This window comes from Zonotrichia albicollis, chromosome 19 (assembly GCF_047830755.1).
Source record: "Zonotrichia albicollis isolate bZonAlb1 chromosome 19, bZonAlb1.hap1, whole genome shotgun sequence".
NCBI lineage: Eukaryota > Metazoa > Chordata > Aves > Passeriformes > Passerellidae > Zonotrichia > Zonotrichia albicollis.
In genome coordinates, this window is record NC_133837.1 from 8881407 (window position 1) to 8905237 (window position 23831).

General features: G+C 40.3%; 1 protein-coding gene across 5 annotated transcripts in view; it reads left to right on the forward strand.

Annotated features, from left to right (window-relative positions):
• Nucleotides 1-22414, forward strand: part of STXBP4 (syntaxin binding protein 4) — a 67607-nt gene extending 45193 nt beyond the window's left edge. For all 5 annotated transcript variants that reach the window (XM_005490466.4, XM_026795524.2, XM_026795523.2 and 2 more), the window contains 2 exons: nucleotides 6575-6632; nucleotides 19511-22414. In XM_005490466.4, the coding sequence (XP_005490523.2) occupies nucleotides 6575-6632; nucleotides 19511-19613 (161 nt within the window). In that variant the 3' untranslated portion in view covers nucleotides 19614-22414. The remainder of the gene's footprint in view (nucleotides 1-6574; nucleotides 6633-19510) is intronic.
• Nucleotides 22415-23831: the final 1417 nt, after the last annotated feature.

Consider the following 23831-nt stretch of genomic DNA (forward strand, 5'->3'; position numbering starts at 1 on the left):
ATTCCTCAGAAATTACTTTGTAACTTGCAGTGTGTTCAGTCAGCATGGAAGCAATAATGCATTCTTGACTCATCCCAAGTGGACAGCATCATGTTAACAGTCAATAGTGGGAAACTGCAAAAAAAAGCTCACAATTAATTCATAGAAAGGAATATTTTTTAAAAAACTGGAAGGGGCTGAGAAAAATGTAATGAGGAACATGTGTTTACCATTTTTCAACCTTGGCAGGGAGCAGTACCAGCCCTGTGATCCTCGGGTACTGCATTTCTCTCACTGTGTCACTAATTGAGACTTGGCTGTAGAAGCCTTTAACACTAAAATAAAACAAAACATCTTTAACTTGGCAAACAAAACAGATGGGAGCCACTGGAGGATATGGAACAGATTTCTTTTTCTTTGCAGCCTTTTCTGTGAAATAGGTGGATTTCTGCATTCTTCAGTTTTCTGATTTTTCTGTATGGCCTCCACCTTATCAACAGATTCTTGACCACAGTAAGCCACATAATTTGGAGTGGTTGATCACTGCGTCCTTTTGTATTTTCACTGCATAGCCAGTAGCATTTTAGAAAGAAGCAGTGTAGATGAAAATTACAAAAGTCAGCATCAAATAATCAGTATGTTAAAAGCATTTTTAAAGCAAATACTAAGAGCCAGTGGATTATACAAAATCCAGTGTTTGTTTGGTCAGAAGAAGCTGGTCTGAAATCCCTCCCAGCTTCCACTATCCCTCACTTTTGAAGGTTTATGCTCTCCTGAGCTAATGCATTAACAAATGTATTGCACGCATGACTGAAATGTTATAATACTGAGGGACAAGCAGCTTCCTGGTATCTTGGCCTCCTCAAAAGCCTTTTTTGAACATCTGACCATCAAATGTGTGATGTGGAAAGACTCTGGAAGCCAGTTGATTAGAAGCATATTGAAATAAGCTTGGTTTTTTTGATCCAAGTTGCTAAAGAATTACTTTTTTTCCAAGAGGTAATTATTTTGTAATTATTTTGACTGCTACTAACCTCCTGCACAGATTAAAATGAGCATTGCTTCCTCTGTTTGCTTATCTTGTTAAGCACCTAAGAGTTTTGTGAAAGTAGATAATTAGTTTCTCTGAAACATATGTACTTTGGGGTTTTTTTCTGTTGTATTTCCAACATTCAGCTTCTGAAAAGGTACAATTTTAAAGATAATTTTTCTCCTTCTTAAAGACACAGCACAAACCTCATTGCTCAGGTGACTGTAGCTCTCACTCATTTCTGAAGAACTTCAAATTGTGCAGAGTCTGTTGTGACTTTGGATTTCCTTGTTAGGTAGGAGAGGAAAATGTCTGTAGTAATGTCTGACCACATGTGCTGTTTGAGGTCATTCTTATTTCCTTAAATTTTACTCGGTTGACTGGTCCTTGTTCATAAATTGCAATTGCTCTTGTGTTCAAACTGTTTCTAATTAACTGTACCAAGCTTTTCACAGACAAGTATTAGAATAGAAGAAAGACATTTATAACAGTTTGTCATTTCAGAATTACCAAAAAGATCTAAAAGTTGTTCATATAATCCTTCAGCATGAAACACAAGCTATTTAATAACCCCTCCTAAATTTTAAGTTGTAATTGTTTTAATCCATGATTAATGAGTTTGCCAACATAGATGGGTCAATATGTTATGATTAATAAGTAGTGGAAAAACACAAGCTCATCTTTCACCATGCCCTGAGTGTCCAAATAAGACAAATACTGTTCCTGAAGCCTGGTTTCTAGGAACAGACTGAAGGGACACAAGCCAATCTGCCACCCATAGTCCAAATCAGCCGAAGTTTCAGTTGCTACTATTTCCCAGATGTCTCTACTAGAAGACTACTGAGTCATCTTTGTTTTATTAAGTGACCAAAAACAAAAGAGAAAACCAATTTTTTTTAAAGGAATTTGATATGTGAAAAAAAAGGAATGGAATGTCCCCTCAGCAGAGTATTATTTATGAAAGGAAACATATTTGGTTTTGGGAAGAGCACTTGAAATGATCTAAAGTGACACACAAGCAAATGCCAGAAGTGCATATTCACTGCTGAAAGCTGTTTTCCTGAACCTGTGTTCATGATTTAATTCACAAAAAAGCAGGAATATTACCAATTAAAAACAGCTTATATTATTGATAGCCTCAAAAAATAAAGGTCTGTTTTGTGCCTGCACCCTTCTGAACGTTCTGGATGAACAAGGGTGGATATTTCTCTGCCGATTTTTGCTTTAGTTGTGTCAAGTTCCATAAGTGACAGACAGGGGTTCCTCTGCTAGTCTCACACCATGATACCTCTCTGGGATATTCCAGTAGCACTCAGGAGACTGAAATCAGGCAAGTTAGAACCAACAAATCAGTCCTTCAGCATTCCATCTTCTTTGCATTGCTTAAAGCTCAGAAGAGAAGAGCCAAAGGCACTGGGGATCTTAATTAACACCTTTTCCTTTATTATTGAACCCACTGGAGGAAGGTTTAAATGTTGATAAGAGCTGAAATTGATGGCTATTGAAAAGAGATCAGAATTCAGAACCACATTTATCAAGTGACAGAGAAAACTGGTTTTAATGTCCTTTAGCAAATCTTCTGTATCAGAAACCCTTTTAGGAGGTAATTCGTGTTTCTTAAAAAAACCCATCATTTTTGAGACTCGATACTAAATACAAATAAATTATCAGGAGATAAATAAAGGGTATGAGCTGGCCCATAATCTAGTATGTGAAAAAGACATGTACAACTGAAAAAGTCATAAAAGGATATGTAACAAAGACATCCTTGTTTCTGTTGTTGATCAAAGAGTGGTTCATTGTGATACAGAATATGTGTACAATGTGGCTTTAGCATTGCAGGTAGATACTACATCCCTTAAACTTGATTAATATTCCAGATGCTGTTTACCCATAGCAGGAAGGGAATCACAGCCAGAGACCCTTTTACTGGGGGATAGCAGAGGTGTGAACAGTGCTGGAAATCAGTTTGTGTTTCACAGTGAGAGCACTTAGGGTGAGGTTGGCACCTCTGGGATGCAGCTGACCCTGAGCACTCCTTCCAGGTCCATCAGTGCTCTTTGGTGCCTGCTGCAATGGAAGGAGGGTTTTAAACTCTGGCCCCAAGGCCAAAAGAAAGCACTTAAAGACATACTTATCTAGAAGCATCTAAATAGGGCAAATCTAGATAGAATCCTAGTGCACAGTGCATTCATTTTAGAGATTCTTACTATAGGCTCTAAATATCTCATTTCCTTTGAGTAATTTTGTCAAAAATTAAGCAAAATAGAGCATTTATGGACTGCAGTATTTTGATGTCAGGATTGCAGTGGTTGAGTCAACTGAATGTTCTGATGTTGTATCTGCTTTAGTACTTTCATCTGCTGATCTCCACATATCTTTTGCTTTAATAATTTTTAACTAGATTATTTGGGGGGGGGAATCACCCAACTACATTATTACAGTTTCTAGGTTTCATAACTGGCCAGGAAAATGAGGCTTTTCCCCCAATACCTGTATTTCCCCCTTTTTTCCTTTAGACACATGAGGGATCATGTCATGTGTGGTGTTATTGAGGGAGAGCACACACATTTTCTCTTGGGAGCTGCAGGCAAAGCCTTCCATGTCTGTCACTTCCTGCAGGTTTATCATTCGGGCTGATGCTCATCTCTGTTTTTTTCTGGGACCCACAGTGTCAGTGCTGGTGCAGGTTTTGTCCTGTTAGGCCAAGGAGGTGATGAAGATCGATGAGCTCCACACTTATCAGGGATCAGGAAGGTTCTGTTTGCCCGAGGGCTTCATTTCCCCTCAGCTTTATGTAACTGCAGAGCAGTGGTTATCCGCTCAGGGGTTATCCCAGCTGGCAGCTCAGGGAAGGAGGAGCAGTCCCCAGGGACCCTGGGGTCTGTGCTGGGGACTGCTGGGGCACAAACAACAGCAACTGGTTCCTTGGTTGTGTTTGTCACAGAGAATTACAGACATTTCTTTGGCATTAACCCTAATTAAATGCACATACTCAGAACAAAATGCTGGTAGGTTATTGTGTATTTTGACTAAAGCGCTCTCTCTCAGGAGACTGCTCTTCCTTTTGCATGCACAATTGCTTTTGCAGTTTTACCTTTTCTTTACCTTGCAGAAGGTAAATAGTCACAAGTGTTTGAATAGCAAGAAGCTCCCTGTTTTCTGCTGAAATGAACTAGTTTTTAAATACTGTAAATCCGAGATTTCTTAAGATGATCTATGTAGACAACTGAAGCCAAATATATTATTTATGAAGATTCATCAAGGAGACTGTAGCAGTTCACACTAGAGATTATAAATATGCAGGAAATCTGAGATTGCTGGAGTTTATGTAGGCTAAATCCTGTATATTTCAGACTGTTTTTCTGACTTTTTCTGCTCCTTTACCTCCCATTTACTCCAGGTGAGAGCTTAGCAGCCTTTCAAAGCAAGTCCTGGGACAAACAACAAATTTGACCCTGGAGGGTGTGAAAAAATAAAGCAGGAGGAAGTAGAACAACTTATGAATGATTCATGGAGACAGTGAGCTTGGAGGAAGTGGAGATGATGTCTGGGGAAATACGATGCAAAACATGAGAGGTTCCTAGCTACCAGGGGAAATACAAGAAATAGAAGTACAAATCTGAAAGGGAAGTAATAAAGAGAACAGCACTAAAAACCTAGTGGAGAGCAAGTAAAAAATTTGAAAAATAAAAGCATTAAAAAACCTATAGATGTAGGTGGAGTGTGGAAACATACAAAGAATGGATAGGATACACAACCTAATGCATGCAAAGTCAAAAAGGCAAATAAAGCATTGGAGATATTTCCAGAGTTCCATTTCTAGGTGACAAATGTATTCAGTGAATTTGAAAAGCAAAGTCTTCAGTGCGTAAGGGAAGAGTACAGAACGTTTATTGCTACCTATGTACAGTTCTTCAGTTAGAAGAGGAAAAAAGGGCCATAATTTTAATCAAATCACCAGTGGAAAAAAAGTGCAATTATCACTGATAAATGAAACAGGTGATGTAGGGGATCTGTGTGAGCACAGAGCAGATCCTGGGCTTTCACTCATAATTGAGCAAATCTCTTGTCATTTATTTGGATATGCATGCTTCATGCAGGAAAAAGGAAAGGCCAGGGCAGATGGAAGCAATTGAGGGATGAATCCCATAGCCATTTAAATAATCAGAAAATACCCATGCTGGATAAAGGTCCCATCTTTCATGGGAGAGGAAGGAAGAACCAGTGAGCATGTCTGGCATATTTATAGTTTAAACATCCTTTTCTTCCTCCCTTCATAATGGAGTCAGAGCCTGAGAGCTGCTACACAGCAGCTGCTTTGTGTTTAAAGGGAAGTGGCTGTGGATTGTTCTCTTTGAAAGGCAGTGGGTAGTGTGTTTTGAGGAACAGATTGTATAGATCTGTTCTCAACTGAAAATGTGAAAAAGCTTGATATAAGTGACTAATGGGGGTAAAACTGATAGGAAAAAAAAAATTAATCCAATGGGTTTTTTCTTTTCCAAGCTGTACTGACTGATGGCAGTGCTGTTCTAGTTCCCAGTTCTCAAGTTCCCTTCCTGAGTTCTGGAGTTCTGGTTCCTTGTTGCTCCTCACTGGGTGCCTGCAGGTGTAATTCCTTCCCAGGGGGTTTGTACCAGCTGCAGTGTGCCCAGTCCTCATTCAGTGGCTGTAATGAGCTCTGTTCATACTGGAGAACTGAAGTTACCCCTCTCCAGACCTTTAAGAAGAACCACACTAGGGACAAAGGTGTGACAACAGAAGAAAGTCAGCCTTTTAAAAAAGAAATTTAAAAAAATAAACATGTGCACTTAGGGCAGTCCTTGGGAGGAGGCAGCTTTCAAAGCTCAGATGGTGCGTGCGGTCCAGCACATTTTCCAAATAAAAGTTTTAAACCAAAAGCAGGCTCACAGATGGTTCTAATGAGCTGGTCTTTGAGATACACAGGGACTTGAACAAAAATAGTTTAACTCCTAAAACACTAACATTTCGAGATGAGTTTCAGGCAAAACAGTTCAAGAACAATTTATCTTGCACATTTAAATTTTATATATATTTGTAGTCTCAAAAAATCCAGTTTTTCAGGACCTTGCACTTGCCATTATGTACTTTACAGTACAGTATCACAAAAGCAGGAGCATTTTGACACAGGGACTGATGCTTCTTTCTCCAGCACTTTTCAGAGTTAGTTACTTACAAAGAGTTAGTTTTGAACAAATGGGTATTAAAAACATAAAGATTTGCTAGGACAATTTAATTTTTAAAGGAATATAGAATAGTACCCTACTAGAAGTATTAATCATCATTCTAGTAATAGAATTATCATCAAATGATACTTATCAAAAAGTATCATCTGTTAATAAATCATCAAAACTAGTAGCTTTGTGGCACAGCAAGTATTTGTTAAACTGTATTGTTTATATCATTATCTATTACAAAAATAGGAATTGATTTCTAAACTTTTTATATTTGAAATGACAGCATTGTAACTTACAGTATCTCAAAACTATGTTTTCTGTTTCACTTGAGTTTTGAGAGACTTCTTATTTCTTTATCTCCTCTTAGGTCTGCCTTATGGATGGGAAGAAGCTTATACAGCTGATGGAATCAAATATTTTATCAAGTGAGTAGTTCTGGGGAAAACGGGTCAGAGTTGAAATAGAAGCACATCAGACTAAACATATTTTCAGTCCTGGAATTAATGGAAACATTTATTGCACTGTATGCTGTTTTTTCTAGAATATAGTGAATATTAATTTATATTATAGGGTTTTTTTAATAATTATTCCTCTTAAAGACTGAAGGAAATGGTGAAAAATATAATTCACCTCCATTCCATATATATAATGATCTAGGTAATAATAAGTTATTCTAGCTGCTGAAATTTCCACGGTATTTAGTTCTTATAGGTGCCAGAAACACAGTTTTGCAGGTGGAAACACTGTTCTGCAGTCTCCTAAAAGAGAGGAAGGGCAGCAAATAACTTATTTTATCCCAAACTCTTTCAAAAGTCACGTAAATAACACTGAACTTGATGCATTAACTGGCAAAGAAAAGCAGGGGTTTTTTTCCTTTTTTTTCAAGCACAGTGCTCAGTTGTCCTTGCCTCACCCCGTGGTGCCTCGAGCGAGATGTATTAAAGCAGACATGTTTTTTTCTGCAGAGGTTTCCAAACACACTGTATATGATCCTGCATTCCAGCTCTAATCAAAGGGTGCCTTTTCTTTTCAGACAGATGTAGGTTACTACATGAGATTTATACAAAAAAAAACCCCAAAAACTAGAAAAATAGTTTAGGAAATGAAAGTGAATTAAAAGCCAATTTCGTAGCAATGGAAATAAATACAGGAGGCTCTGTTAAAATAGAGCACTGTTCCCTTGGGCTCTCTGTTCATGCAGAGAGCCATGAGAGGACAGCTGGGAAGTTGAGGTGGATGCTGGACTCTTTTCTGGGTAATGCTATGGGTTTGGATCTGTGTAACTGGAAACTGAGCTTGAAGATGGTATTATCAATAAAAGCAAATAAAATTTAGAATCAGAACAGAAGAAATGACACAAATGACACATTCTTGAAGCATCCTCCCTGGGATTTTTTTTGTTTTGTTTTTTCCTGTGTTTGTCATGGTTATGTATCTCAGTGGCTCAGCAGAAAGCTGGATTTGGTGGATATGTGCAGACAGGTCTTTCTGAGCTCACTTGGATGCTGAACCATTACAGATGTGACAAGCAGATGCTTATTAGCAACAGCAGAAACTCAGCTACTCTAGGTGGTGCAAGCCTAATTTGCAGAAAGCATCAAATGTTTGCATCTTATGTTATCCTTGTTGCAACTACAGATTGGAACTCGGGAGTTCACATGAAAAAGCTTTTTCAGGAATTTTTGTAGATCTCACTGTTAGGGACTCTCTTCATTTGCTTCTGGTGACAGTGCCCAGGTTTTCCATTGCTGTTACCTTCTGTAACCTGTCCTAAAAAATTCTGCCTGTCAGTCTTTGTGAGGAAGAAAGGCAAGGAAAATTTATCCATTTAATGGCAGAGAAGGGTGTGAAATCACCCTTCATGACCACTGGTTAAGAACTTCTTCTGAGTGGAGTCACCACACTGAAGTAGTGTTAGAGTTCTCAATGCAGCTCATTAGAATGGAATTAACTGAGCATTTCAATAACACATCATGGTAATTAATATTATTTTTAACTGTTTCCTTGTTTTGCTTTCATCACTGTTTCCAAATGCCTTTGCAGAGTGTAAGCCAGGCTGTTTGCATGCCTGGCAGTCCATACCTCTTACTCCACTGTGTAATGTACATGAAATCAGCTGTCAACTGTTTGGAGCAAGGAGCACGGCTTGCACAGTCCCTTGTTTCTAACACCAAATGGGGGAGATTTCAGGGTGAAAACCAACACTGAAAAGATCCTTTTTCTAGAAGGAACTTAGCTTGAGGGGCCATTTTATCAGCTGATCCTTTCCAGAAGGATTTAATCTTAATTGTTTAAAGGGGGATTATCAGAATAGTTGATACTTCACAGCCCTGGTACTAATGCTGTAACCTTCTTGTTCTCTTTGGCTGTGAATGTCAATCCTTTTATTCTACTTTAGAATCCTTTCATTCATTTTTAGCCCAGCCAAGGCTATGAGGGGCTTAAGAGTATTTCAACACTAGCCCACTTCCTGTATACAAATATACAATCAAATATTATTTTAATTAGCAGTTGCCTTCAGTTCCAACATGCTTTATTGGGCCATCAAGTAGCTGAGTCCATAAATCTATACATTATAAATCTAATGCAGTAAACACCCCAGAAAGGAATCTTAATAGCACATAAGCTTGAGACAGCTTGCTGTAAAATTTCCATAAATATCTCTGAAGGGGTGTAGCAATATGAGGTGCATGAGAAATCAGAGTTTAAAAGAAGCAAACCAGCTGGCTTGTGTTACACACTAAAGTGAAACCCACTTATGTGAATAATTGACATGAATAAAACATTTACATCGGGCTGAGCAGCTCCCTGTACCTACCAGAGAAAGCTGAATCTTGTCCATGAATCCTGACTTCAGGAAAACTTTATAAATCACCACTTTTATCCAGCAAATCATTTCAGCTTCAGCAAATTATTTTCAATCAACCAGATTGTCAGGACTAGGCAATGCTGCAAGTGTGAGAAACCACCCTTTAGACTTCTAAAACTGACCTGAGCCTGGGCTGGACATTAAACTCATTTTTACAGCTTTACTGTGGAATAGCAAACTGGAATTGAAGCCTCTCTGAGTTAAAGCTCAGTGTGCACTAGGAAAAACACTAGTTCAAGTGTCTTACTAAAATGAAATAAATTAACAGTTACCAAAGGACAAAAATTCCAACAGTATATAGAGATCAGCTTCACTGCAAATGTAACTTCCCTCCTTCCAGGCAGTAAAGGTGGAATTTGGGCCCAGATATGTTTTAAGATAACTTGTTTTACTTTAAAATAACAGAGAGGACAAGCACTGTTGTGTTTTTGCATAGCAATACCACCAGTCATTCACACATGGCACCAGATTCATGCCCCGTCAAGAGAAACAAGGCACTGGTGCCTGTTTCCTCACCAATTTACATTTGGAATCTCAATCCTTTTTATACTGGCTGGGTATCCCATTCCAATGTTTAGTTGTTCTCACAGTGAAGAATATTTTGTTAACCTGGACAAAATTTCCCCTGAAGCAACTTGTGCTCCTTGCTTCTTGTCTGTGCCCAACATCCTTGTGAGAAGAGTGGGCTGAACACACCCAGTTCCTTCAACATTTCTTCATGTGCCATGTTCTCCGACCCTCTCATCACCTTGGTCACCTCCTCTGGATCCTCCCCCATTTTTCTGTCCTCTGTCTTGAACTTGGAGGATCAGTGCATTGAAGAGACCCCACAAAATAAGGTTAAAAAGTTCATTAATTAATTTGACTATGAGGTGATTGATGAAGGCATTTTTTAAGTTACTGATTTTCTAATAGACATTTCTGTCCCAAACAGACATTTCATCTGTAAGTCCCAGAAACACAAAGGGGCCAATGAGCCCTCATAGAGTATCCCCTACACCCAGATGAGCTGAGAGCACTTAGAGTCAGTTGGGAGGCATTAGGATGGGAAAAGCTTTGTAAAGAGGGGAAAGGCCATCTTATTCACTTTTGAAGTTTTCATGTGGCTGGTTTTGCCCAGACATAGTTCAGGTGTTAAATGAGTTTACAAAGTGTTGTAACCAACCACCACTAGAACAAAATCTCACTTTTGCTGTATGCTCCAGCACTAAAATCCTGCAGTGCATACAGTGTCTATTCATTCTGCCACTGAACTGATTTTGTGAATTAGGAATTTCTGGGTTTGATTTTCAAATAGGAGAAAGAGTCTGTGCAGAACTGCCCTCCCAGGGAGGCACCATAATGCTAATTAATGGTTTCATCCTGATAGTCTAAAATCACACAAGAACAGCATAAAACCCCATAGCTGGGACAAACTCATTTTTCCCCAGAAAATCCATTCTAGTTAATCTCTTCCATCCTCCCACTGTGTTCACCTTTAACATATGGCAGCTCTGTATCATAAGGCTGGCACCTAAAATTAGGCAGGCCCTTGCTATGCTCCCTCCTACTCCCACCCACTCCTTGCATATGTATGTGGTTTGTAAGGACCAGCTGTGAATTTTGCCCCTGTAAACACTGTTTCTCTAGCATTTTAATAGGACTAGATTTCAAATATTCTACATTAACACCTATTTTCCTCAAGAATGCTTATCTTAAATTTTCACAAAAGGCAAGTAGAAGTTCAAATATTTTAAAACTTTTAGGATCTTTCCCCTTAGATGTATTAGGGCCTGTGATGTTTTCTATCTTACAACCAAGGGGAAACAGTAATGCTTTGTTTAGAGTTATCCTTCAGCAATTTATCTAAAAATCAGAAGTTTCCTATGGAGGCATTGTGTACTTCAGGTGCTCCATTGGGAGGTGGAGAATTTGCTCCAGGTTAAGTAGAAGCCTAAAGTCAATACTTAGAAAATACAGATTAATAAAAACCACACATGATGTGTTCCAGTGGATTTTAAAATCATGCCTAACAAATCAGGTTTCTACTTGGAAAGCAGACACATTGTATTTAGATACTATAAAATTTTATTTTGTTTGGTCTTGCTTGGTAAAGAGACACCATTCACTTTACTGAAAACTGGGCATTCATAGAAAGTGTTTATCATTTTAGCTGAGCTAAGAATAGCAGAGCATGTGTGATAGATGAAGAACTTCTGTAGTATAAACATTGATGGTTTGCAGCATCAGAGTTAAAGGTGTCATCATAAAAGGAAATAAATCACAATTGATTTTACTTACTGCATGGTAACTTGAAAATATAAATTGGTTCTTTTCCTAAATGTTCTCTGCACATTTCTACTGCTTTATAAATGAAGGATGCAAATCCCAACACACTGAGGTGTGTTCATTTCTGAATTCATTCCTGAATACTCTGGTGTATTACAATATCCTGGTTATCTGCAGGTTATCTCTAGCAAGGGTTGTGGCTCTTGCTAGAAGAAATCAGTTAAGTTCAAATCATAGCAGACCTTATGTAGAAGTAAATTTCTCTGTGTTCCACTTAGTTTCCAGTCAGTTCAGAGTAGCAAACTAAGGAAACTCATGATCTGCCATACTGATTTCAGCATGGAATTGAAATTCCCCTGGACTGAATCCAGTGCCAGCTCTGTTCCCAGCTCCTTGTAAAGCAGTAGGCAAGTTACTTGCACCAAAATTAGCAGTTATCAAGTCATCATTGTAGGTGTCCCCATCTTAACTCTGATGTTTTGTGGGTAGGGATGGGTAATTTGAGGCATGCAGTGCTGGTTCCACCAAGTTCAAAGAAAGCTGCAGTTACTTTTCATCTCTTAAAATTTGGACTTTTCCAATTTTACATTTCATTAAAAAAGAGGTTGTTTTTGAAAACAATTCCTTTTACCTGTCATCCTCAAATTCTCCTGAATGAAAATAAAGAACAGTTACATAGTCACAAGAAGTGGCAAATATTTAAATAGAGCTGGCTGAGCACTAACCAGGTGCTGTCTGCTATTATTGCTGTTTAAAGTACAGGGACCCAGAGCTGTGTCCATCCATCAGCTCAGCATCAGCTCACACTCCTTCTGCAGAAGCCCTGTGAATCTGGCTAGTCCTGACATGTTTCTCTTAGATTTTTGGAATTCAGTTTCTCTGATTCTCACTGAAATCATTTTGCATGACTGTAAGTAAAATAATCTCAGATGTAGAACTAGGAAACTTGGCATTGGATTTTATGATAACATGAGCTTGTAATACAAGAATGTTAAGACCTTAAGCTGCTTTTGGTTGGGCAATCTTTTTTTTTCCTGGGAGGTTGTTTGTTTTTTAATATCAAGAACCAAAATGGAGAAACATTCTTTCAGCTTCTGGCCTGTCACAGAAGGCATCTGTTAAAATTTCTTTTGTGAGAAAACACAAGAAAGTGAAATTCTTTTGCTCCCTGGGTTTTGGGAGTGCTGTCAGAAGCAGATCAAAGCACACAGCAAGGTTTTTTAGGATGTGCTTCATCTGAGCAGAGTCAGTGCTCCAGGTTCATGTCAGTTTAGTGCACAGGAGTTTAAACAAAAGCCTTGAACGTGCTCTGATGCATTTGCAAATACACAGCACTGGAATTCTTGTGCAGCTCACTTAGACACAGGACTGTGAGTAGCTGCACACATTGAACCAGCACTGCCAGAGGAGCAGCATTGGCTGAGGGGAGAGATTCAGGTAGATTGAGAGATTCAGGTAGATTCAGGTAGATTCAGGTAGATTCAGAGATTCATATAGATTCAGAGATTCGGGTAGATTCAGAGAGATTCTCTGGGGGAGACAGATTTCAGGTGGTACTTTCAAGCTGAGAAGTGCCTGGGATGTCTCTCAAACCTTAGTTCTGATTCAGCCTTGGCTCAGATCCTGCTGTTGTTAGTGATTTTATTTTAGTTCAGGCAATTTGTTTATTGTTGACAGTTTTTAATGATGCAGCACACACTATTTGGCTGGATAAATCTTCTTCCTAGTGATTAGTGCCCTCTGAAATGGCTCATAGATTTTTCTGAGTAGACAAGGGTTTAATTGGTTTAATCAAGGAATAAATAGCAAGACTGTCTTCTGGGGTTTCACTTTATATCCCTCAATCTTTAATTAATACTCAAGCAAAATCTGCAGTCTCGGAGGGAAACACAAGAAACATTTATGTTGCCTCAGGACACAGCTCCATGAGGTGACAAGTGCTCTTGATCTTATTACACCAGTAAAATTAAGGTCACTGACATTTTCCAGGACCTGCCCAGCATCTCCTGGGGTACTATTAGAGGTTGCATTTTCCTTTTGTAAGAGGGTACAGGCTGAAATGAATTTTAACAAAAAAAGAAAAAAGAAAAAATGAGTGTTTCCATTCAAATAATCCTATCTTGATAAATGCAGTGCAAAAACCCTTCTCAAGCTGCCTTTAGGATTCATGTCTGGTATCTGTCATCCTTAGATGCTCTCAGGATTGATGGATTGATTGATTGATTGATTGATAGATAATACTTGCATCAATGTCACTCAGTTGTTTTATTTTGCTCTAATTGCTTACCTGCTAAATTAAAATGCTTTAGTTACAGCTCAGAATAAGTTATTCCTGGCAGATCCTCCCAGCATTTGCTCTTCAAAATAGCAAGTTTTCCAGTGCTTGACAGCATTTAGTGTCTGCCTTCCAGCCCCTGGCCTTTCCAAAGGGGATTCCAGCCATGACAGACACCTTGGCTGGTGTGTGCTGCCTCCAAGAGCTGGAGAAACAAAATATGAATATACCAAGTTTAAATTCATAAAGGACAGCAGCAAAGTGTTAAAGCACTGGCTCTGGAAAGCTGAGAAATAGTTTAAGTGCATTCCTGAGATGTGTGAGGTGCAGCACCAGCAGCTCCATATTCTATTTAATAGAGTAATGGAGTGATTTAGAAGCAGGTAGAGATTTGAGGGCAACAGAATTGACCCACTTCCAGCATTTTGGCCATCCTGTCTACCAAATATTGCTGTATTCATCTAAACTCCACAGCCATGTGAGGGAGCCAGCTATTGCCTTGATCCCATGGACTTCAGGAGCAGCAACTCCTGGAACTCTGCTCCATTGTGACCTGCTCTGATAGGGAAGGGTGATTCTCCTTCCCTGCCAGGATGTGAAGGTCCTTAAGATGCTGCTGCAAGCTGAGACAGCTCCACTATAGTGCAGGATCTATGTTTGATTATATATTTTCTAATTATACAACATTTCCAAATGTGCCCAAGGAATTCTGCTCATGGCTTAAGAGAGTTGCTTTACAGAAGCATGAGAATAAGAGCTGAGAGCCTTCTCTGAGGTGTGAAATTTGGGGAAGAGGGTTTGAAAGGGATAAAGGATCCTTGCAAAGCAAAGGGCTGTCCCAAGCACCAGGGGAGCAGGAACAGAAGGGCCTGACAACAAAAGCCAAAGGCAGTAATTCCAGCAAATGTTGTGTGGAGTCCAGCACAGAGTGACACAGCCTGTGCTAGAGCAGGCAGGGAGGAGGGAAGAGCCTCTGCATGGAGGATTAAGTTTCAGGACCTTCATTCAGAGGCATTGTTCTTTATTTCCCTGTATTCTGGCCCTCATTGGCCTCCAAGCCAGCAGTGCCCAGGCCTGCATGCCAGTGGGCAAGAGGGAGTGAGGATTGGTGTTCCCTGCCCTCTGGCAGATGGCACACCCTCCTTCCACAGCAACCCCAGCCCTTCCCACGGGGAGATGTGTTCAAGTGTGAAAACTACAAAGCTCCATGTGGAACAGATTTCTGGGTAGTGTAGAGCACATCCCCTTCAAACCCATTGCATCTACTACATCTCACAGTGCTGTTTGCTACATTCTTTAATGAAAATTGCAGTGGCAATGAAGCACCAAAGGGTGAAGCTCCCAGGGTGTGCAGTGTCCCTGCTCTCAGCAGCACTGGGGCCACCAGCCCTTTGCAGAGATCAGGAACAGCTTCATCAAGCATCAATATTCTTCAGCTGAGCACTCTTGTGTGTTAAAGGGCTAGTGAAGATTGGGAAATCAAAAAGCAAAGGCAGATTAAAAGTTTAGTGAAATTACTACTGTGGATTACATGGATTTAGTTTATGGGGTATGCTCATTAAGGAGGAAAACGTGGGGTTTGTGTTGTTTTACATGAGCAGAGTTTCACTTTCATCTCCCATACTGCTCAGTTTGGTAGAGAAGAACAGGGCTCATCTGAGGCCAGAATTTGGCGTTTTAAGTTCAGATACAGCTAAATCCTTTTTGGTCCCTAATGAGTAATGGTCCCTGTCCATTAGGAGAGTTTGACTGAGTAATTGCTTATCGTGGCATCTCCTCTCCTGAACTGATCCCAAACAAATGGATCTTGCACAAGGTGGCTCCTTTTAAATCTCAGGAACCCTGGTGCAGTTGAAACATTGAGCCAGGTGTTGTGAATGTCATCTCATATCAAAATGGGAGAAAAAAACCAACTTCCAATAATTCATGTTAGGTTTGTAGGGCAACATCCTGCACTGAGACCCACAGCACTTGTGCTGTCTGCAAGACTTCACAGTTCCCTGTCAGGCTCCAGATTTTGGCCCTGGCTGGAGAGCACAATTTAAGGTGAAAAAGATGTCTTGATAATGCTTAAAATCTTTTAAAAAATGTGCAGATATTTTTTCCACTAGCTTTTCTCTGAATTTTTGAGTTATTCTTTTCTTAAAAGATTGTCTGAGGTTGTAGTTTCAAAAGAAATAATTTTCCATGTGAAGAAGGAAGAGCCATAAGGAGAGTAATTATAATGGCATTTGAAATAATCCACTACTATTTCTTTGCCAAAACATCCCTCTGTGCTCATGTTTTGTTTTCCCAAGCTCTGAAATTTGTCCTGCAGTTTGCTAATGTTAAAAAGACAGCCTAATCTACTGACATATTTCCAGATCAAATATTTCTGTTTTCTAGCAATAAATTTGGCTGCCCTCCGATAGCAGTGATTTGTTTGAAAACCTAAAAATCTTTAAATGTTGCTAATTGCTCTGAAAATGTTAAATTAGACTTTTGAACAGGAACATTTGCAAATGGAAAATGTTGTACATTTAAACTTTGTAATGCTGGCTGTCCAAATATTCCTTTAATATTAAAATCAGTTGCATCAGTTAAACAAAACCTAGAGGTAGATTGGGACTCCCTCTCACTTTTTATTGCTGGCCCTAACACACAAATCAGAGAGGATGTATTTCTAATACAAGAATGTTCTCCAAACCAGTAAATCTGGGATTATCTCTTCGGACTGATTATGTCAAAGCTCTTTAGTCACAGCACTTTTGGAGAGCTAAAAATAAACAGCAGCAGGGTTTATACATTTATTCTCTACCTAAATAATCTGCACGTATTGTGTGTGTCTGTCTACAATGTGAGACATGGTATCTGGACTTAATGTTTATTTATAAGAGCTCTTTTCCTAGGAAGGATTTTGGCAAAGGGTTTAAACCAAACTGTCTTAAGAGAATTGCCCGTGGGATAAAGTCTAGAGCAAGTTGAAAGTGGCTGGGTTCAAACCAGAAGTGTTTGAAGCCAGACAACAGAGCAAAACTTTTGGGCCCTGTGTCTTGAAAATGAATGAAAACTGGTTCTTTTCTTTCTTACCAGTGATGAAACAATCTTATGCCATCAAATACAGAGAAAGGTAACCCAGATTTCAGTGCCACAGTTTTGCACGGTTAAAGATCTGGAGAATTTTGTGCATTTAATTTGTGTGAGAGTAAACTGAAGTTCTCAAAGCAGCAGCAGGAAGTTGGGCATGCTGTCATTTGCCTCCTGGCCCTGGAGAGTGTAGGAGAAAAATCTTCTGAAGAAGAAACACTTTACAAAGAATTTTTAGTTGGATATGTCAAAGATCTGTGGATGCTTTTCCATGTAACTCTTGACTCCTGTGCAGTCCCTCCCATTTCACAGGGTTGGTGCTGCATGCTCAGGTGAAAATGGAGCCAGGGCTTCAGGTACACAGCAGGTCAGGGCATGCTACACGAGGAAGTAAAATGGGAAAAAGAAAAATATTCTAAAATCATTTTGTTCTTATTTAAATTCAGCAATGGATTGCTCAGAAATGGTTTGATAAAAGTAGGCAATATAAACACTTAAAACAGTGCTGGAGGCAATAAGTCTTGCATTGGCAGAGGTGGAATGGATGGAATCCAGTCCATTCAGCACCTGTTATTCTGCAGTATTGGAAGAAGTGCTGTGTGTTATACCAATAAATCACATCCTGGGACTTCAGTTTGGAGCACATCTCCAATACCGAGCCTTATTGACTGAATATTTTAATTGGGAAACAAGGCATTTCCTGACATTATAGAAAACATTGCAGAAATATGCAGCAAAGATATTTTTCTGAGTATATTTACAAATGTAAATATATTCATAACATAAATATGAATGCATACATTTCCCTGTGTTGTGGAATAATGGAAACAGTGTTCTTGGTTGCACAGACTTTATTACCAAGTCTCTCATAAAACATTGTAAAACAACTCTTTTCATGTTCATGTTGGCTGTCACCTGACTTTCTAAAGGTAAACATTGGAAATGTTTGGCAAGTTGCTCTTATTCCTAGTAAGAGAAGTACATTCTAGTAAGAGAAGTACATTTGCTTTCTTAGAATGAAAGAATTACTGTCCTTAAGAGGGATCATTGTCTGCTGCAGTGTATTTTCTGTAGGAACATGTTTTTAATTTTTCCTTTTGTTTTAGCTCCTGTGAAACTGATCCTACAGCCCCAGTAATGCATATTTTTATAACAAAAGAAGGAAAGGAGTCCATCCAGTCCTGCTCCCACCAAAAGAGCACTTCTGAATTGGTTTTACACATAACTTGAGCTTTGGGGTTTGATTTTGGGGTTTTTTTTTCCTTAATGTATGAGAATAGAGGGTATGGCCTTTATATTCCACTTTGTCTTCCTTGTGTGGTCCTTGCTCAGGCATTGCCTCAGTTGAGGTAGTGCCTGAATTCACACATCACCTGTTCAGAGCAGGGATTTACATGAGGATTATATTCACCTTTTGGTGAACACTGTCATCCTCATCACACCCAGCTGGTTGTAAGCTCAGTGCACTCAGCTGAAAGGTGTGAGTAGTCTGATCATGGTGATGGCAACAGTGGCCTCAAACCCATCACTCAGTGTAGTGGAACCCTGACTCGAATTCCTGCTTCACTGTCTCTGTTCCTGTACTCAGTTATTCAAGGGAGTGTTCTCACACAGAGAAAGACAAAACCTGTTCTCACTTGAAAAGGTAAATCCAGAGTCACTCTTCAAATTTAATTAAACCAATGCACTGGAAAGTGAGCGCAGACCTGGGCTTTAGGGACACTGTTAGGACATGTGAGAAGAGCCATTTGTCCTTCATGGCATTTATTATACCTACAATATTTTTCAGCTTGTTCTTGTAGTGAACTTATATTACAAAATTAATCTTTGCACTGACTTTACTATAAAAGCTGTGAATTTATTAGCAAGATTTTTTTTTCCAAGTGAAAAGAAGCTATTTCCTTTCCCAAGAACACATTATTCCAGAAGGGAGAAGAGGCAGTGTGTTGCCCACACACAGTATGGCTCACATGCACACACCACTCACAAGGTGTGCAGAGTTCTCACCACAGACTCCAAACCTGTCCCTGTGTCTGTCCTTACTGAGCCCTGCCTGGGCTCTTTCCATTCACACAGAAGCTTTCCAGAGACTATAAAGCAGCTTAGCCTGCGTGTCAAGTGTAGGGTTTAAACCTTAAAAATCAGCACTGATGCGTTTTTATTGTGTGTGTAAAGGCTGTGGGAGCACGTCCAGAATTTGGGCTAGAGGACATGTAAAAAACATAATTTTTTTTTTAGTTTTTACTCTTTCTGCAAGGGGAATTAGTTAATGATGCTAGAATAGTAATCATGGAGTTGTTTGGATAGAAATGATCTTAAATACCCCCTCATTCCAACCCTCTGCCATGGACAGGGGCACCTTCCACTCTCCCAGACTGCTCCCAGCCCCATCCAGCCTGGCCCTGGACTCTTCCAGGGTTCCTGTTCTAAAAAGCTGAGTGTATTTCTACAATGGGATTCCACATTTGCTCAACTTCCCCTTGACCACCCTGCCTCCCTCAGGCTGTAACCAGTGAGATGGCCATGGTAATACCCTGCTGTGTTAATTGTCTGCAGCTGCAATAATTAACAAGAAATGTCACCAGTCTGTGTCAGGAGTCTCATACAAAAGCATTCTCTTTATTGCAGTGGGAATTGGAACCTCCAGTCCAGGTTCTGGCTCTCTGCAGACTCCACGTTTTTTTTTTTTTTAGCCAGAAAAAGACAATTCTGTGTTTGAAGGTGTCTTAATGATTGTTACAACTCCAGACTCCAGCTGGAATTCCTTGTTTTGGGACGGGGAAGCCTCTTTGGGGTTGCTGATAGCATTTCTTGTTGGTTTTCAGCCACGTGACACAGACCACGTCCTGGATCCACCCCGTGACGAGTGCCCTGAGCTTGCTGTGCTCCGAGGAGGAGGAGGATGGCATCAGAGACCCCAAGAGCTGAGGACAGCTGTGCACACAGAGGAGTCGGTCTGGTTTTAGTCCCTTAGTGAGCAGATGCACAGGTTTTAATCTACCTGCTTTCTAGTGTAATGTAGTAGTAGCTGGTGACATTTCTCCTCATCGAGCTGGAGGAAGTTCTGCTGGTTTTGAGGTGGGTTTGTTGATGTGTGCTACAAAGGATGCAGGTGCCACAGGATCAGTCTCACCTTAGGGCCCAGTCCCATCTTTTCATGATTTCCCCATGGACTCATCATTTCCCTGACCTGGAACAGAATTTTCCAGGTCAGCTGAAATTTTCACAGCTCTGAGCAACTTGAGATTTAAGGTGGGACCACTGGTGGTAGATTCCAGATTCCATTCCACTGATGGTTGACTGAGAGATGCAAAGTGAGGTGGGGTTTTGAACCAAAGTTAGTGAGAATAATGGGGATAATTTAACTGCAAACTCATATTTCTATGGGAAAAATCTTCAAATAAGTTTTGCTACTAGAAATTCAGTGATTTATTATGAATATTGGAGCCCTGATGACTTTTTAAACAAATACTTACTAAGATTGGTTGAGATTTAGAAAATGTGTCTTTGATAAGTTGTCAAGTAAAAAGAAAGTTTTCATAGAGGACATCATACTCTGACAACAATATGAGGCAATATGAAAATTATTCTACTTTTGTGCTCTGCTAAACCGATACAGACACACATCAAATACTTCAGTGGAAGCTGTGAAGTTTCAAGTACAATGAAACCTGTGAAACCACCTCCAGGATCAGCAGAAATCAGTCACCTCCTCAGAACTGGTCTTTTAAGTAGAACAAAATCATTTTGTACACATCAGTGATGTTTTAAAGAGGATAAAGAAAATGATGGGGGGTGCAAGTTAATGAACAGGTTTCTGTGTACCTCAATAGCACAGGATATTTTAAATCTCATTATTCACAGCACAATGTCTGATGTCAGCTTTGTCAAATGTATGATTCTGTGCTGCATTTTTCTAGAGGTTCTTTCTATGTGTGTTGTGTATATAATGGTGGGTGTTACTAATGAATGAGACAGACCTGAACCTGCAGGAGCACCGATGGATATGCCAAAGGAAATCTCTATCTCTGCTTCAGTCCAGGAGGGAGAAGGGGATTGTGGCAGTGTGAGGAGGCTGCAGTCACATTTTGTCAGGTCTGTCTTCAGCAGGTGTGGCATTGGAGTTAAGAATCCTTGTCCTCTGAGGAATGAATATGAAAACCAGACTCACTCTCAGTTCTGGTGCCTTGACCATGCTCTCTGTCCTCAGCAGTGCAGAGCTGTGCCAGGTCAGGCTCCCTGGAACAGTTGATCCTTTTGAACCAAAATAATTCACCTTTTTTTGAAATCCAAGTCAGGCCTCTGAATAGCCGCCCAGTAATCTCCTGCACTTGGCCAGAGAGCTGGAGAGCACATCACCAAATGTTCTTCCTGAAGCCCACAAAAGAGGCCTTCACAGGCTTTGCAGGAAGTAGATGTCAGGGTATATTGAATAAGCAAATAGGAAAAATTTGTTTTGTACTTTCAACTAGGTCAGACCCAAATTATCTGTGAATCTACACAGGTGGTGTGGATTAGGGAAAAAAAGCTTGCTCAGCAGACCTACAGTAACTTACATTTCTAAGAAAACTTCTCCTAGCAATAGCACATGAATGGTTTAGCCATATTTGCTCCAGTGGCTCCTGCATGCTCCACAGCCTCCTTTGTGCTCCCAGAGAGCTCAGGCCAAAGGGACAGAGCATGTGCTTCAGTCTCAGGCTTGGACAATCCAGAAGCATTTTTATTTAAACCCCTTTTCTCAGAATGGCACAGACTCATGACCTACAGAAGATATGTCATCTGAATTCCTTGTGGTATTTGCTGTAGTAGCCATTTGGATGCTTTATGGCAGCACTTTCTGTTCCTCCTCCAGTGATGCCCAGCCTGCACACAGATTGCGCTCCCCAGCCCTGCTCAGGAGAGGTTGGAGCCACCAGTGCCTCCTGCAGCCCTGGGTGCCCAAGGGAGCAGCTCCCTAGGGCTGGGGAGGGGGCTCAGGCAGGCTCTGCAGGGCAGGGGGAGCAGCTCAGGGCTGTGCTGTGGATCAGCTGCCGGGCACAGCTCGGCACGTGCTGCCCTGCTGTGCACGGGGACAATCTGCCTGCTCCTCTCACTGCCACCTCCCACACACCCCGTGTGGCACAAACCTGCAGCCTCGTCCTCTCTCTCTCGCTCTTATAAACTTGCCTAGAAATGAAAGGTGTTAGAAATAGATCTCTGCATCTCTTCAGCTGCTCCAGTGAGCGTTTCCCTCCTCAGATAATCCACCAGTTCACATTCTCTGGGGTTGAGAATACATTTTCTTACCTACCATCTCCAAATGTTCCAATCTATTTTTGTACTCTGGTATACTTGTTTCCTAGGTTATTTCTCTTGATCTCCCCTTATCTCTTCCTTTATGTGAAATAGTTTTGTGAAAATTATTTTGCTTAAGCTGAACTGTGTATATTGAGAAAATGATTCTAGCATAACTTGGAACAGGATTTGTAAAGAGCAGTTGTCAACATATGCAGCACTGCAAATGGCAAATTTTCATTTGTATTCCTGAATTTAAAAAATTAAGTGGAAAAGATACTAAAGTGCATGTGATAGCCTTTAAATTAATAAAACTACACCTGCATATTGTAATGAATCTGTCCCACATTCTCCATCTGTTGAAAAACCTTTTTTAACAGACTGCTTTAGGAATGGTTTGGTTAATTCCTGACACTCAGGAGGTGCCTGGTGCCACTGAGGTAAGGAAAGGAAAATCCTTTTAGAAAAATATTTGTGGTTGTGGAACAGGCTGGGCTGTGCAGGGCTGACTGTGGGCAAGACTCTCCAGGAGCTCAGGAAATGCTGCTCTGGCTTGGCTTGTGAAATGTTTCATTTTCTGGGAACTGATGGGATTCTTAACCCTCAGCTCAAGACACACAGGACTCCAAACCAGACTCCAAAATTCAGTGGCCTTTTTGCAAGTGCTGCTCTGAGTGACTTTGGTGTGGTTCTATTTTAAGCCAGCTCAGGAGCCTTTGTTGGGTTGTGTGCTCCTGGTCCCTGTGTGTCCCCAACACTCCCCACTCCAAAGGAGTCACACCAGTGACGCCAGTTCAGACTGGCACCTGTCAGGCCAGGCACTGGGGCCAGCTTTGCAGAGATGTTTAGCAGCTTAAACATGTTCGTGGAGTTAATGGGAATTAGGCACCTAACCTACTTAGATGCTGCTATAAATGCTGCTAGGAATGTTTAGGTACCTAAATACCTTAGTAAATCTTTCCCCTGGCTGCTTGCAGTGATAGTGTACCAAAAATCAAATACCAGTGACTAAAGCCTCACCTTTGTCCTCTGTAACCAGCTTTGCCTTTCCCTGAGGATTCTTTTCATGTAACACTAAAAATACCAGCCAGCTCACAGGTTGTACCATCCAGGCTCTGCTCGTGTTTTCTGGTGGCTTGATTATTTATTGCTCATTCTAGATTTTTTTCCTCCAACAGTGGCTGATGTTGGCATGGATTTAATAGGTTGGTATTTTCACAACACTCATCTAAGATAGAATATTTTATTACAAGATAATACAGGTGTTATTTTAGTTATTTTATTACAAGATAATATGCTGTTTAGAGCAATGCTTGAGACTCCAGAGAATTGAGTCCAGCATTTTTCCAAAGCACACATAAGCTGTGTTCTTCCTTCACCTGAAGAAGGATGTCTGATAGAGACGTTGAACTGCACTTACACAATCCTTATTATTCACTGAGGGCTCCAACGAGGGAGGTTACTGCAGTGACCCCTCATCCTGATGAGGAAGAATGCAATTTCTCCAGCCAGTCACTATGGGGAATTTTGGTTTCATTGTTAGGCTTCTTGGCTAAAAGCAAACCATGAAAAATCAGAGTTTTGATGCTGTTTCACATAAGTCACTATTTCACCCTGACCCCCAAAAGCTACACTCTGATCAGAGCTGTCTTCATCTCCTCTCAAGTACCCTGCCTGTCAGCTACTCACAAGGCAGTATTTCCCTGTGGTCCAATTATTATTATCATCAAGAACTATCCTTGCTCTTGTATGTGAAGAGAATTCATTAAAAAATGATTGAAATGGAAAAAGAAATAAAATTATGTTTCCTGCCTGAAATAGAAATGTAACAATAACAGCACTTCTATGGGAAAGAGAAAGGATCCAAGCAAA